Genomic DNA, 13,602 nt, shown 5'->3' with positions numbered 1-13,602 from the left:
GCGGTGACGTCACCGCTGTGCTTTACGGCCGGCGCTCACAGTCAGTGCAGGAAGCTGACGGCGAGGGACGTGACAGACACCGGAATGTAATTACCGTATATACTCGAGTATAAGCCGAGATTTTCAGCCCAAATTTTTGGGCTGAAAGTGCCCCCCTCGGCTTATACTCGAGTCACGGTAGCGGTGGGGTCGGCAGGTGAGGGGGTGAGGGCGCTGAGGTATACTTACCTAGTCCCAGCGATCCTCGCGCTGTCCCTGCCTTCCTCCCCGTCTTCTGTGCTGCAGCGTCTTCCCCTCTTCAGCGGTTACGTGGGACCGCTCATTAGAGATATGAATAAGCGGCTCCACCTCCCATAGGGGCGGAGCCGCCTATTCATTTCTCTAATCAGCGGTGCCGGTGACCGCTGACAGGAAGATGCTGCAGCACAGAAGACGGGGAGGAAGGCAGGGACAGCGCGAGGATCGCTGGGACTAGGTAAGTATGTTATATTCACCTGTCCGCGTTCCAGCCGCCGGGCGTCGCTCCATCTTCCCGGCGCCTCCATCTTCCCGGCGTCTGCGCTCTGACTGTTCAGGCAGAGGGCGCGATGACGCATATAGTGTGCGCGGCGCTCTCTGCCTGATCAGTCAGAGCAGAGACGCCGGGAAGATGGAGGCGCCGGGACCGGACGCTGGGAGCTGCAATCAAGGGAGGTGAGTATGTGGTTTTTTTTTTTTTATTGCAGCAGCAGCGGCAGCACAGATTTATGTGCAGCATCTATGGGGGCAGTATGAACGGCACACAGCACTATATGGGGGCAGTATGAACGGCACACAGCACTATATGGGGGCAGTATGAACGGCACACAGCACTATATGGGGGCAGTATGAACGGCACACAGCACTATATGGGGCATCTGTGCAGCATCTATGGGGGCAGTATGAACGGCACACAGCACTATATGGGGCATCTGTGCAGCATCTATGGGGCAGTATGAACGGCACACAGCACTATATGGGGCATCTGTGCAGCATCTATGGGGCAATATGAACGGTGCAGAGCACTATATGGCACAGCTATGGGGAAATAATGATCTATTTTTATTTTTGAAATTCACCGGTAAATGCTACATTTCCACCCTAGGCTTATACTCGAGTCAATAAGTTTTCCCAGTTTTTTGTGGCAAAATTAGGGGGGTCGGCTTATACTCGGGTCGGCTTATACTCGAGTATATACGGTAAGTAGTGTTTGTTTTTTTTTACATTTACAACGGTAACCAGGGTAAACATCAGGTTACTAAGCGCGGCCCTGCGCTCAGTAACCTGATTGTGTTCACTGGTAACCAGGGTAAATATCGGGTTACTAAGCGCAGGACCGCGCTTAGTAACCCGATGTTTACCCTGGTTACCATTGTAAATGTAAAAAAAAAAAAAACATATACTTACATTCCGGTGTCTGTCACGTCCCTCGCCGTCAGCTTCCCGCACTGACTGTGAGCGCCGGCCGTAAAGCACAGCGGCGACGTCACCGCTGTGCTCTGCTTTACGGCCGGCCGGCGCTCACAGTCAGTGCAGGGAAGCTGACGGCTAGGGACGTGACAGACACTGGAATGTAAGTATGTAGTGTTTTGTTTTTTTACATTTACAATGGTAACCAGGGTAAACATCGGGTTACTAAGCGCGGCCCTGCGCTTAGTAACCCGATATTTACCCTGGTTACCAGTGAACACATCGCTGGATCGGCGTCACACATGCCGATCCAGCGATGTCAGCGGGTGATCCAGCGACGAAATAAAGTTCTGGCCTTCTAGCTCCGACCAGCGAGTCACAGCAGGATCCTGATCGCTGCGGCGTGTCAAACAACGATATCGCTAACCAGGACGCTGCAACGTCACGGATCGCTATCGTTGTAATGTTGTTCAGTGTGAAGGTACCTTTAGACAGTAGGTTAGATGGCCTCAAAGCGGCAGCATTTAAACTGGTGTACTGCAAACGCAAGTCCCCATATTACTGTCAAAGTTATGGCTTTCAGAATGATCATATGAAAAGCAAAACGTTAATGCATACAGAGTATCCAAACTAGGAGGCGTCCTATATATTGACAGAACGGCCGATATCAGGAATGGAATGAAAGATATTAAGCGCCAACATTTCTAGAAATCATCCACTAACCTGTTATTGTGCTTGGACTTCTCACGGTCTTTGTCCTTCTTGTGTTCTTTATGACGATGCTCCTTGTCTTTCTTATGTTTATGAGAATCTGAAAGTAGAGAAAAAGTTATAAAAGCTGCAGGTTTATGCAGCTGTAACTGGTGGATCTAACCCTAGCTACCAACTCATGTGGCGCAATGATCCTAGAAACACTGCCTACATTGAAGAAGTTCGCCATGAAAATGATGGCACTTGGTTTCAAATATGTAAAAACTGGAGAGGTTTTTAAAGGGAACTTGCCTGAACAATGACAAGTCTCTCCTTACGTACACACACAAGGAGAAACCAGTCATTCAACTGGATGGGAGCGGGGAAATTCGCACAAGTCTCGCATCAATACCCGGCACTGACGCCGGCACTCAAGACTGGAGCGTGCGGCTGCACAGAAATACATGCAGCCCCACTCTCCGGTCCAGAGTGCCGGCGGCAGTGCCGGGTATTGATGCAAGAGACTCGTACGAGTTTCTCGCATCACACTCGCAAGTGTGACCCCGGCCTAACTATGCAACCACCACTGCCCAATGGGTCTGGCATATTGCTGTGTCTGGAGCCAACATAAGGGTTGGCATCCAACTCATCACAGGATGTATACATAGCCATTACTATGATCCAACCAAGTACACAGATGGCTCCCATGAACAACCAAACAAAGAATTGTATTAAGTCAATAAGTGGCCTACTTATCAGATGTTAAAGGAAACCCATCATCAAAAATTGAAACATTAAAAAATAAATAAAAAAAAAAACACTCAAAATAGAAATTTAGCAATTTACACACTGCCAATCGGGGTCCTTTGCTAATAAACAGGAGATGATATGCAGTACCAGGCAGTGGTCACTACAAACTTGATGGCACCGTCCTATTCCGTTTTGACAGCTAACTTCTGGCTGCTGCTGTAATAGAGAACAGCAGATGCCATGTGTCGGACCCCCACAGATCTGATATTGATGGACCTATAATAATGATAGGACATTCAAAAGGGGGAAATGCAAAAACCTGGAACTTTAGGAAAGCGGATTTCAACAAATTAAGGGAATAGCTTAAGGGACCATGTCATTGCAAAGGGATATCGAACATAAATGGGGCATGTTTAAAGAAACAGTACTAATAGTAATAAAATGTCCAGGAATAAATAGAAACTATTATGGATAAATAAGACAGGACAAAGTTTAAGACTAAAACAAAGGGCATTCAAAATCCTGAAGGCCGAGAATACAGAAATAGCATTTCAGGAGTATACAGATCTCAATAAAAAAAATGTAAAAATGCAATCAGCCTAGGAAAGTTCTCCACAGAGAAACAAATCGCCAGACACATTAAAATAAATCCCACAATTTTTTATAAATCAATGCAAAAAAAAAAAAAAAGACGATAATATAAATTGTAGAGGACAAAGAAAAGGCTGACATATTGAACAGGCACTTTTCATCCATGTTTGCCAATGACCTGTCTGTTCCAGGGATCATTGAACAAGGCAAAAATCAAGGTTCACCACCTGATAATTAGTGTAACACAAGAAGTACCATCAAAACCTTCAAAAAGAACCTGAAGACCCACCTCTTCCGACAAGCCTACAACCTGCAGTAACCACTGCTCCACCAAACCGCTGCACGACCAGCTCTATCCTCACCTACTGTATTCTCACCCATCCCTTGTAGATTGTAAGCCTTCGCGGGCAGGGTCCTCTCTCCTCCTGTACCAGTTGTGACTTGTATTGTTCAAGATTATTGTACTTGTTTTTATTATGTATACCCTTCCTCACATGTAAAGCGCCATGGAATAAATGTCGCAATAATAATAATAATAATAATAATAAGTACGCCTGCCTCTGAGCAAATGAAACATGGACAAATCCCCCAGCCCAGATGGCATTCATCCACAGATACTGAGGGACTTGAGTTCAGTAATTGACAGACCGCTGTATCTTATATTCTTAGACTTTCTTGCAACATGGGTGGTGCCACAGGATTGGAGGATGGTTGATGTGGTACCGATATTTAAGAAAGATAAGAAGGGGGATCCAAGTAACTACAGTCCAGTAAAGGTACCGTCACACTCAGCAACTTTGCAACAAGAATGACAACAATCTGTGACGTTGCAGCGTCCTGGATAGCGATCTCGGTGTGTTTGACACGCAGCAGCGATCTGGATCCCGCTGTGCCATCTCTGGTTGGAGCTAGAAGTCCAGAACTTTATTTCGTCGTCAGGTCGGCGTGTATCGTCATGTTTGACATCAAAGGCAACGACACCAGCAACGTTTTACATGGAGCGAGAACAATAAGTGAGTCGCCGTTACGTCACTGGATCGCTCCTGCATCGTTCTGGAGTTACTGTGTTTGACTTCTCTACAGCGACCTAAATAGAAGACACAAAAGAGAATAGTAAAACCAAAAACACTCAGTTTGAAAAAATGTTGCAGTAATCCGCAAGTGCTAGTAAAAGATGTAAAAAACAGGGTATTTGGTTGATACGTTTTTTGCAAAAAATGTATACTAAGCTGCTCTACCAATCTTCACGGTATACCCTTATCAGAGCAGTCCTAACTAATGTATGCAATCCCTATCTGATGTATTTAAAAACCTGATCATCTGTATATAACCTGTGTGAACAGGGTTCAGAGAGGAAAAATCCATGTGTGCATACAGGGTAGAACAGCTTTTGTGCAGATAGCCCAAGAGGAGTGGTGGAACTCCCCAGTCTTGTCTACCCTGTATGCACACATGGATTTTTCCTCTCTGAACCCTGTTCACACAGGTTATATACAGATGATCAGGTTTTTAAATACATCAGATAGGGATTGCATACATTAGTTAGGACTGCTCTGATAAGGGTATACCGTGAAGATTGGTAGAGCAGCTTAGTATACATTTTTTGCAAAAAACGTATCAACCAAATACCCTGTTTTTTACATCTTTTACTAGCACTTGCGGATTACTGCAACATTTTTTCAAACTGAGTGTTTTTGGTTTTACTATTCTCTTTTGTGTCTTCAGGTTTCTTGGTGGTGTGTGAACATGATCATACAGACTTGTTCACTGTGCAAGTAGCCCATGTGTTCCTGTTTCCATAATTGTTCTCTTGTGTCTACAAGACTGGGGAGTTCCACCACTCCTCTTGGGCTATCTGCACAAAAGCTGTTCTACCCTGTATGCACACATGGATTTTTCCTCTCTGAACCCTGTTCACACAGGTTATATACAGATGATCAGGTTTTTAAATACATCAGATAGGGATTGCATACATTAGTTAGGACTGCTCTGATAAGGGTATACCGTGAAGATTGGTAGAGCAGCTTAGTATACATTTTTTGCAAAAAACGTATCAACCAAATACCCTGTTTTTTACATCTTTTACTAGCACTTGCGGATTACTGCAACATTTTTTCAAACTGAGTGTTTTTGGTTTTACTATTCTCTTTTGTGTCTTCAGGTTTCTTGGTGGTGTGTGAACATGATCATACAGACTTGTTCACTGTGCAAGTAGCCCATGTGTTCCTGTTTCCATAGCGACCTAAATAGTGACGCTCCAGCGATCGGCTCGTTGTCTATATTGCTGCAGCGTCGCTGAGTGTGACGGTACCTTTAGCCTGACATCAGCAGTTTTTGAGGGCAGAGAAAAAAAAAATGAGATGACCTGCAGAGACATATTGCAGAGAACAGTATAATACCTGACAACCAGCATGGATTCATGAAGAATAAGTCGTGCAAATCTAGATGTTGGTAATGCAGCCGATATGTTTTTCCAGACTTTGCAAATGCATTTGATACTGTACCGCATAACAGCCTTACACTGAAGCTACAGAAGCACTGACTAACGGAACTAATCTCTAATACTGACCTACTGGATGGGATTCAGAGTTAAGTGTCAGTCTTTGCCGACAACACCGAACTATGCAGGATACTAAAATCTGACCTTGACATTGCAATATTGCAAAACGATCTGGATAAGATGTCTGAGGCTGTGTGCACATGTTGTGGATTTTTCGCTATAAAAACGCATACATATGCATCCCATCATTTAGAATGCATTCCGCAATGTCCGTGCATATGTTGCGTTTTTTTCAGCGAAAAAAACGCATCGTGGTAAAAAACGCAGCATGTTCATTAATTTTGCGGATTTCCCACCACTTCATGTGGTGCTCTGATTACATATGCATCTGTATGGCTTATGACAGATCACTGATCCCTAAGAGTATGGTACCACGGTTAGGAATCAGCAGTGCTTTGGACGCAGCACATGTCTGCTCCATCCAAAGTGCTGGCATTTTTTTTTAACACAGGTGATTCTGCATGTGTTCATTGAACCGTGCGGAATCACCATGCTTAATACACTGTACTGGTGAAATTTATCTTGCAGAGACTGAGCGTCTCCGCAAGATAAATAGACATGCTGCGGTCTGGAAAGAGGCCGGAGGCGTCCCTGCACGCATAGTGAAGATGGGATTTCATGAAATCCCCTCCACTATGCTGTAACATCTGGCCGCAGTGGATGTATGCAGTGTCCAACCTGCAGCGTTTACGGACCCTGGGAACATACTCTGACCTGCCCCTTATTTTAGATACAACATTCAGTGTGTATTATATATATTAAAAAAAAAAAAACAACCTTCAACAGACAAGCGTCGGCGCTGCAGCATGATCACATCAATAACATGCATTAAAGGGAACCTGTCAGCAGGATTGTGCACAGTAACCTACACACAGGGTCAGGTCGGCGCCGTTATACTGATTACAATGATACATTGGGTGATGAAATCCGTCTTGTGGTTGTTTCTTCTTCATCTTTATTTTCAGTTTTGTGTTGGATTCTCGTGCCCCAAGGTGGGGCTGAGGTATGTGGTGCCATGATTATATATTCATAATGCATTCCTCACTGACCCGCCCCCCTAGTTTGCATAATGAATACCGATAGGTGCTACTGCACAGGTGCCATTTTCAAACAAATTTTTTTTATTTTTTTTTTATTTCCTTGTTCAAGTAAATCTGCAAAACGGATAAAAGTGCACATTAACCATGCGATTATGCTGCAGCGCATGTGCCATGGCTGGCACCTGCCCGCAGAAGCAATTTTTTTTTTTTTAATTTTTATTCAGTATGTGATGGTATTCATTATGCAAACTAGGGGGCGGGTCAGTGAGAGATCAGTGACCTGTCAGCAGTCTCCATTATGAATATATAATCAGGGCACCACATACCTCAGCCCCACTTTAGGGCACGAGAATCTCTAGCACAAAACTGAAAATAAAGATAAAGAAACAGCCACAGATTTCATCAAAACCCAAAGTATCATTTTATTCAGTATAACTGCACCGACCCGACAGTGTAGGTTACTGTGCACAATCCTGCCGATAGGTTCCCTTTAAATTGTTTTACTTAGTCATATACATTTATTCTGAAAAATGTTTTGAGATTGTCACACAGCCACGATACATGCAGCTGCGGCGCTGAACAGCTGATTATCGCGAGCGCTCCAGGTATCCGGGTTACCGAGGCAGCTATTCAGGAAGCGCTATAGCTATTCGGATAAGGAGTTATCCAAAGCTATTCAATCATCCTTAGTTAAAACCAAATGTGTTCAATCGAAAGTACAACTAGTCTGATTGCCGTATGTGGAGTCGGGAAGGAATTTTTTTCCCCAATGTGGAGCTTACTCTTTGCCACATGGGTTTTTTTGCCTTCCTCTGGATCAACATGTTAGGGCAAGTTAGGTTAGGCTATGGGTTGAACTAGATGGACTTATAGTCTTCCTTCATCCTTAATAACTATGTAACTATGTAACTTGCCCCGTAAAAAACAAGCCCTCACATGGCCATTTTGACCGGAAAATAAAGTTATGGCTCTGGGTAAAAGGGGACCAAAAAACAGAAAAGCAAAAATACCTCCGGTCATGAAGGGGTTACACAAGTGAAAATACCTCCGGTCATGAAGAGGTCAAAGGGTTATGGTCAACGGATATAATTGGAAAGTGCTTATAAAGACGAGCCGCTTTCCAAATTCATTATTCTTACATTTCTGCAATATTCCTGTTATAATTACCATTTTATTTGTTTATGGCTTGTTGCCTAGGATACCCACCACTGCAGCAGTAGCTGAACATGCGCCACAATTCTTACAAGCTCTTTATAACCGCTTATAATTGCTGCTAGATAGCTGGCCAGGATAGCTGGAGCACTGATAGGCAGGATTCACACTGAGTATGGACTGTAGTGGTAGGACCAGCCGCGGATCTCCTGCCTCAAACATCATTGCTTCATATGCTTATGTTTGAATTCGGCTATAGCTCCTGATCATGTCCAGCTTCATTGCCACTAAGCTCCATGGCATAGCTTGCAAGACCCACAAGTTATGCCATCTGATAGGATCACCATGTCCAGTAGTACTAGTGACATTTCCTGTGGCTCGATTGTACATGGTTCACTGAACGCCAAGAGAGGTGGTACATAAAATACTGTGGCAACAGACCGCTACCTGCTACACTGCAGAAGCTAGAGAGCAGCACGGGTGTGTAAATATATATTTTACACACACACATCTACAGTGTATTATGTTGTGTGTAACATGCACTTATATAGATTGTTCTGGCAATCAGAACAGAGTTATTCGCATCTTAATATAGCTGGATGAGAATAAAAGAAACTTACTAATAGATCAAATGCAAACACGCCCAAGACTTTCTGCACTGGGACCAGCGCACACTGAGGAAAATCTCTAGTAAAGAATATTTTCATAGCTGTACCAAAAACATCTAAACGTGAATGTTTTCTTGTAGAGGAAAATGAAAGCATATTCACAGCTGTCATTTATCCACACATTATATAGGCTACAGTATCTCAATGTACACTGCGTGCAGAATTATTAGGCACGTTGTATTTTGATCACATGATGCTTTTTATACATGTTGTCCTACTCCAAGCTGTTCAGGCTGGAGAGCCAACTGCCAATTAAGTAAATCAGGTGATGTGCATCTCTAATGAGGAGGGATGTTGTCTAATGACATCAACACCCTATATAAGGTGTGCTTAATCATTAGGCAACTTCCTTTCCTTTGGCAAAATGGGTCAGAAGAGAGATTTGACAGGCTCTGAAAAGTCCAAAATTGTGAGATGTGTTGCAGAGGGATGCAGCAGTCTTGAAATTGCCAAACTTTTGAAGCAAACAATCAAGCTTTTCATGGCAAATAGCCAACAGGGTCACAAGAAGCATGTTGGGCAAAAAAGACGCAAAATAACTCCCCATGAATTGAGGAAAATCAAGAGTGAAGCAGCCAAGATGCCATTTGCCACCAGTTTTGCCATATTTCAGAGCTGCAACATTACTGGAGTAACAAAAAGCACAAGGTGTGAGATACTCAGGGGCATGGCCAAGGTAAGGAAGGCTGAAAAACGACCACCTTTGAACAAGAAACATAAGATAAAACGTCAAGACTGGGCCAAGAAATATCTTAAGACTGACTTTTCAAAGGTTTAATTGACTGATGAATTGAGAGTGACTCTTGATGGGCCAGAGGCTGGATCAGTAAAGGGCAGAGAGCTCCACTCCGACTCAGATGCCAGCAAGGTGGAGGTAGGGTACTGGTATGGGCTGGTATCATCAAAGATGAACTTGTGAGACCTTTTCGGGTTGACGATGGAGTGAAGCTCAACTCCCAGACCTACTGCCAGTTTCTGGAAGACAACTTCTTCAAGCAGTGGTACAGGAAGAAGTCGGTATCGTTCAAGAAAAACATGATTTTCATGCAGGACAATGCTCCATCACATGCCTCTAACTACTCCACAGCGTGGCTGGCCAGTAAAGGTCTCAAAGAAGAAAAAATAATGGCATGGCCCCCTTGTTCACCTGATCTGAACCCCATAGAGAACCTGTGGTCCCTCATAAAATGTGAGATCTACAGGGAGGGAAAACAGTCCACCTCTCGGAACAGTGTCTGGGAGGCTGTGGTGGCTGCTGCACGCAATGTTGGTCGTAAACAGATCAAGCAACTGACAGAATCTATGGATGGAAGGATGATGAGTGTCATCATAAAGAAAGGGGGCTATATTGGTCACTAATTTTGGGGGGTTTTGTTTTTGCATGTCAGAAATGTGTATTTCTAAATTTTGTGCAGTTATATTGGTTTCCTGGTGAAAACAAACAAGTGAGATGGGACTATATTATTTTTTTTTATTAAGTTGCCTAATAATTCTGCACAGTAATAGTTACCTGCACAAACAGATATCCTCCTTAGGGTATGTTCACACGTTCAGGATTTCCATCCTTTTTTTTTCAGGACAGTTTTTTTTAAAAAACTGCAGCTCTTGGCAGAAAACGCAGGTCCTTTTTTTGTCCTTTTTTGATGCGTTTTTGATGCGTTTTTTTTATCCTTTTTTTACTGTGTGTTTCCTAGGAAGCTTTTTAGGGCTAAAATGGCTGAAAATACCCTAACCCTACCCCTAACCCTACCCCTATTCTAACCTTAGTGAAAAAAAAAAAAAAAAATTCTTAATTTTTTTATTGTCCCTACCAATGGGGGTGACAAAGTGGGGGGGGTGTCATTTACTATTTTTTTATTTTGATCACTGAGATAGGTTATATCTCAGTGATCAAAATGCACTTTGGAGCGAATCTGCCGGCCGGCAGATTCGGCGGGCGCACTGCGCATGCGCCCGCCATTTTGCAAGATGGCGGCGCCCAGGGAGAAGACGGCCGGACGGACACCGGGACGCCGGGTAAGTATAAGGGGGGGAGATTAGGGCACGGGGGGGGCATCGGAGCACTGGGGGGGGGGCATCGGAGCACGGGGGAGGGGGGGCATCGGAGCACGGGGGGGCGGGATCGGAGCACGGGGGGGCAGCCACACTCCGCCCACGCACTTACGCCCGCTCCCCCGCACTTCCTGCTGCAGCGGTTCTGCACATCAAATCGCAGTAAAACCCGCAGATATATTTTTGATCTGCGGGTTTTACTGCGATTTTGACCTCACAATGGAGGTCTATGGGTGCAGAACCGCTGCGGTTCAGGAAGAAGAATTGACATGCTCCTTCTTTTTTCCGGGAGCTATTCAGCGCGGCTTTTTTTTTTACAATTTCCGGACCATGTGCACAGTGTGTCCTGTCTTCCATAGGGTACAGTGTACTGTACCCTGCATGGAAAACAGCTGCGGAACCGCAGCGGCAAAACCGCCGCGGTTCCGCGGTAAAAAACGCACTGTGTGAACATGGCCTAAGATAGCCAAATCTAAAAAAAAAAAAAAAAAAACACTCCAACTTCCAAAAATATTAAGCTTTGATATTTATTAGTCTTTTGGGTTGATTGAGAACATAGTTGTTGATCAATAAAAATAATCCTCTAAAATACAACTTGCCTAATAATTCTGCACACAGTGTAAAGTCGACAAACTTCTCCATGACAAGTTGTACTTCGATTTTTGGCCATCACCAGAGCTGTCTGTTCATATCCGCAGAGAATATAAATTTACATAGTAATGTCACAGAACAAGAGGCATCCTACACAATGTCATGGTACACCCCTGTGGGCACAGATTTCTTATGGCTAACAGTCTCCTTATTGTCGCTGGTTGAGCATACTATTGATAGTCCTGTGCTAGGTATCAAGTTTTTAGCAACAGAAAAATCTAATACCGAGAAGGGTAAGTATTATACAGCAGGGAATAACTGGTCAATATTGAATGAGATAAGATTACAGTAGTTCATTTAGTCTGAAAATAAAGTCAATTGGGTTCATTGGGGTGATGATATTTCCAATCAAGAATAGAGCAGCACGGTGGCTCAGTGGGTAGCACTAATTGCTGTGCAGTGCTGGGGTCCTGGGTTCAAATCCCACCAAGGACAACAAGTGCAAGGAGTTTGTATGTTCTCCCCCTGTTTGCGTGGGTTTCCTCCAGGTTGCGCCCACATTCCAAAGACATACTTATAGGGAATCTACATTGTGAGCCCCATTGGGGTCAGTGCCAATAATGTTTGTAAAGTGCTGTGGAATTAATGGTGCTATACAAGTGAGTAAAAAAATTAACAGACTTGCAACTAACTGGTTAGGGGCTGGGAACAAGTATCTACAGTGGCTTGCAAAAGTATTCAAGTCCTTGGCTTTTTAGCTATTTTGCAAAAATTAAAAGGAACGGATGGCACTCACCGGCTAAAAAAACTTCTTTATTCCAATACTTTAAAGCAGGGGTCCCCAACTCCAGTCCTCAAGGCCCACCAACAGGTCATGTTTTCAGGATTTCCTTTGCATTGCACAGGTGATGCAATTATTACCTGGGCAAGACTAAGGAAATCCTGAAAACATGACATGTTGGTGGGCCTTGAGGACTGGAGTTGGGGACCCCTGCTTTAAAACATCGGCGTCGGGAGGATGGGAGCAGGAGTGGAATGGACGACAGCGGTTTGGGGCTGCAGTGGCGCTTCTACTGGTCACACAGGTGAGTGAGCCTGACGTCACCCCTAACAGAGGGAGGCAGCTAATCCCACCCCCGGTGCTTGGACACATGTGCAGCAGCTATACATAACAATTACAATGCATTTGGAAAACAAATGAAAACAATACAAAAACAAAATAAAACCGGCTTATTGCAGGAAAATGGACATATCCAATCTTTCATTCAAACCAGCGGATTCTTGCGCTCGAGTGCGCATAATCCATATGGCCTCTCTTTTTAGTAGAAGCTTGTGCAGATCTCCTCCTTGCACTGGAAGAGACACCCTTTCAAGGCCAGCAAAAGAAAGCACCTCTGGGTTTCCTCCATGGAATTCCCTAACATGTTTGATCAAACCGATCGAGTTGTAATGCTCTCAACCTCACAGAGGGGGCAAATGGTCTTGCCAATATATAAGGGCTTATAATGACATAAAACCACATGGTCGTTTTGCACCTGATGAAATCTTTGACAGTATGAGACACAACTCCAATGCAAAGTGTTTGATTACATCATGGTAATTACAAAAAGGACAATGTCCACACTTAAAGGGAACCTGTCACCCCGAAAATCGCGGGTGAGGTAAGCCCACCGGCATCACAGGCTTATCTACAGCATTCTGTAATGCTGTAGATAAGCCCCCGATGTTACCTGAAAGAGGAGAAAAAGACGATAGATTATACTCACCCAGGGGCGGTCCCGCTGCTGGTCCGGTCGGATGGGCGTCTCTGGTCCGCTGCGGCGCCTCCCATCTTCATTCTAAGACGTCCTCTTCTGATCTTCAGCCATGGCTCCGGCGCAGGCGTACTTTGTCTGCCCTGTTGAGGGCAGAGCAAAGTACTGCAGTGCGCAGGGCCTCTCTGACCTTTCCAGCGCCTGCGCACTGCAGTACTTTGTTCTGCCCTTAACAGGGCAGACAAAGTACGCCTGCGCCGGGGCTGAAGATCAGAAGAGGACGTCTTAGAATGAAGATGGGAGGCGCCGCAGCGGACCAGAGACAC

The 13,602-nt window shown here is 44.6% G+C and overlaps 1 protein-coding gene across 1 annotated transcript in view; it reads right to left on the bottom strand.

Moving 5' to 3' along the window:
* The window catches only part of TOP1 (DNA topoisomerase I), a 66,717-nt gene that overhangs the window by 36,155 nt on the left and 16,960 nt on the right, over positions 1 to 13,602 (bottom strand). The window contains exon 3 of the mRNA XM_069752343.1: positions 2,152 to 2,239. Within this exon, the coding sequence (XP_069608444.1) occupies positions 2,152 to 2,239 (88 nt within the window). The remainder of the gene's footprint in view (positions 1 to 2,151; positions 2,240 to 13,602) is intronic.

The sequence above is a fragment of the Ranitomeya imitator genome, chromosome 2, assembly GCF_032444005.1.
Source record: "Ranitomeya imitator isolate aRanImi1 chromosome 2, aRanImi1.pri, whole genome shotgun sequence".
In the NCBI taxonomy this organism is placed as follows: Eukaryota; Metazoa; Chordata; class Amphibia; order Anura; family Dendrobatidae; genus Ranitomeya; species Ranitomeya imitator.
Note: the sequence above shows the minus strand (reverse complement) of the source record. Positions and strands in the feature narration are given on the sequence as shown.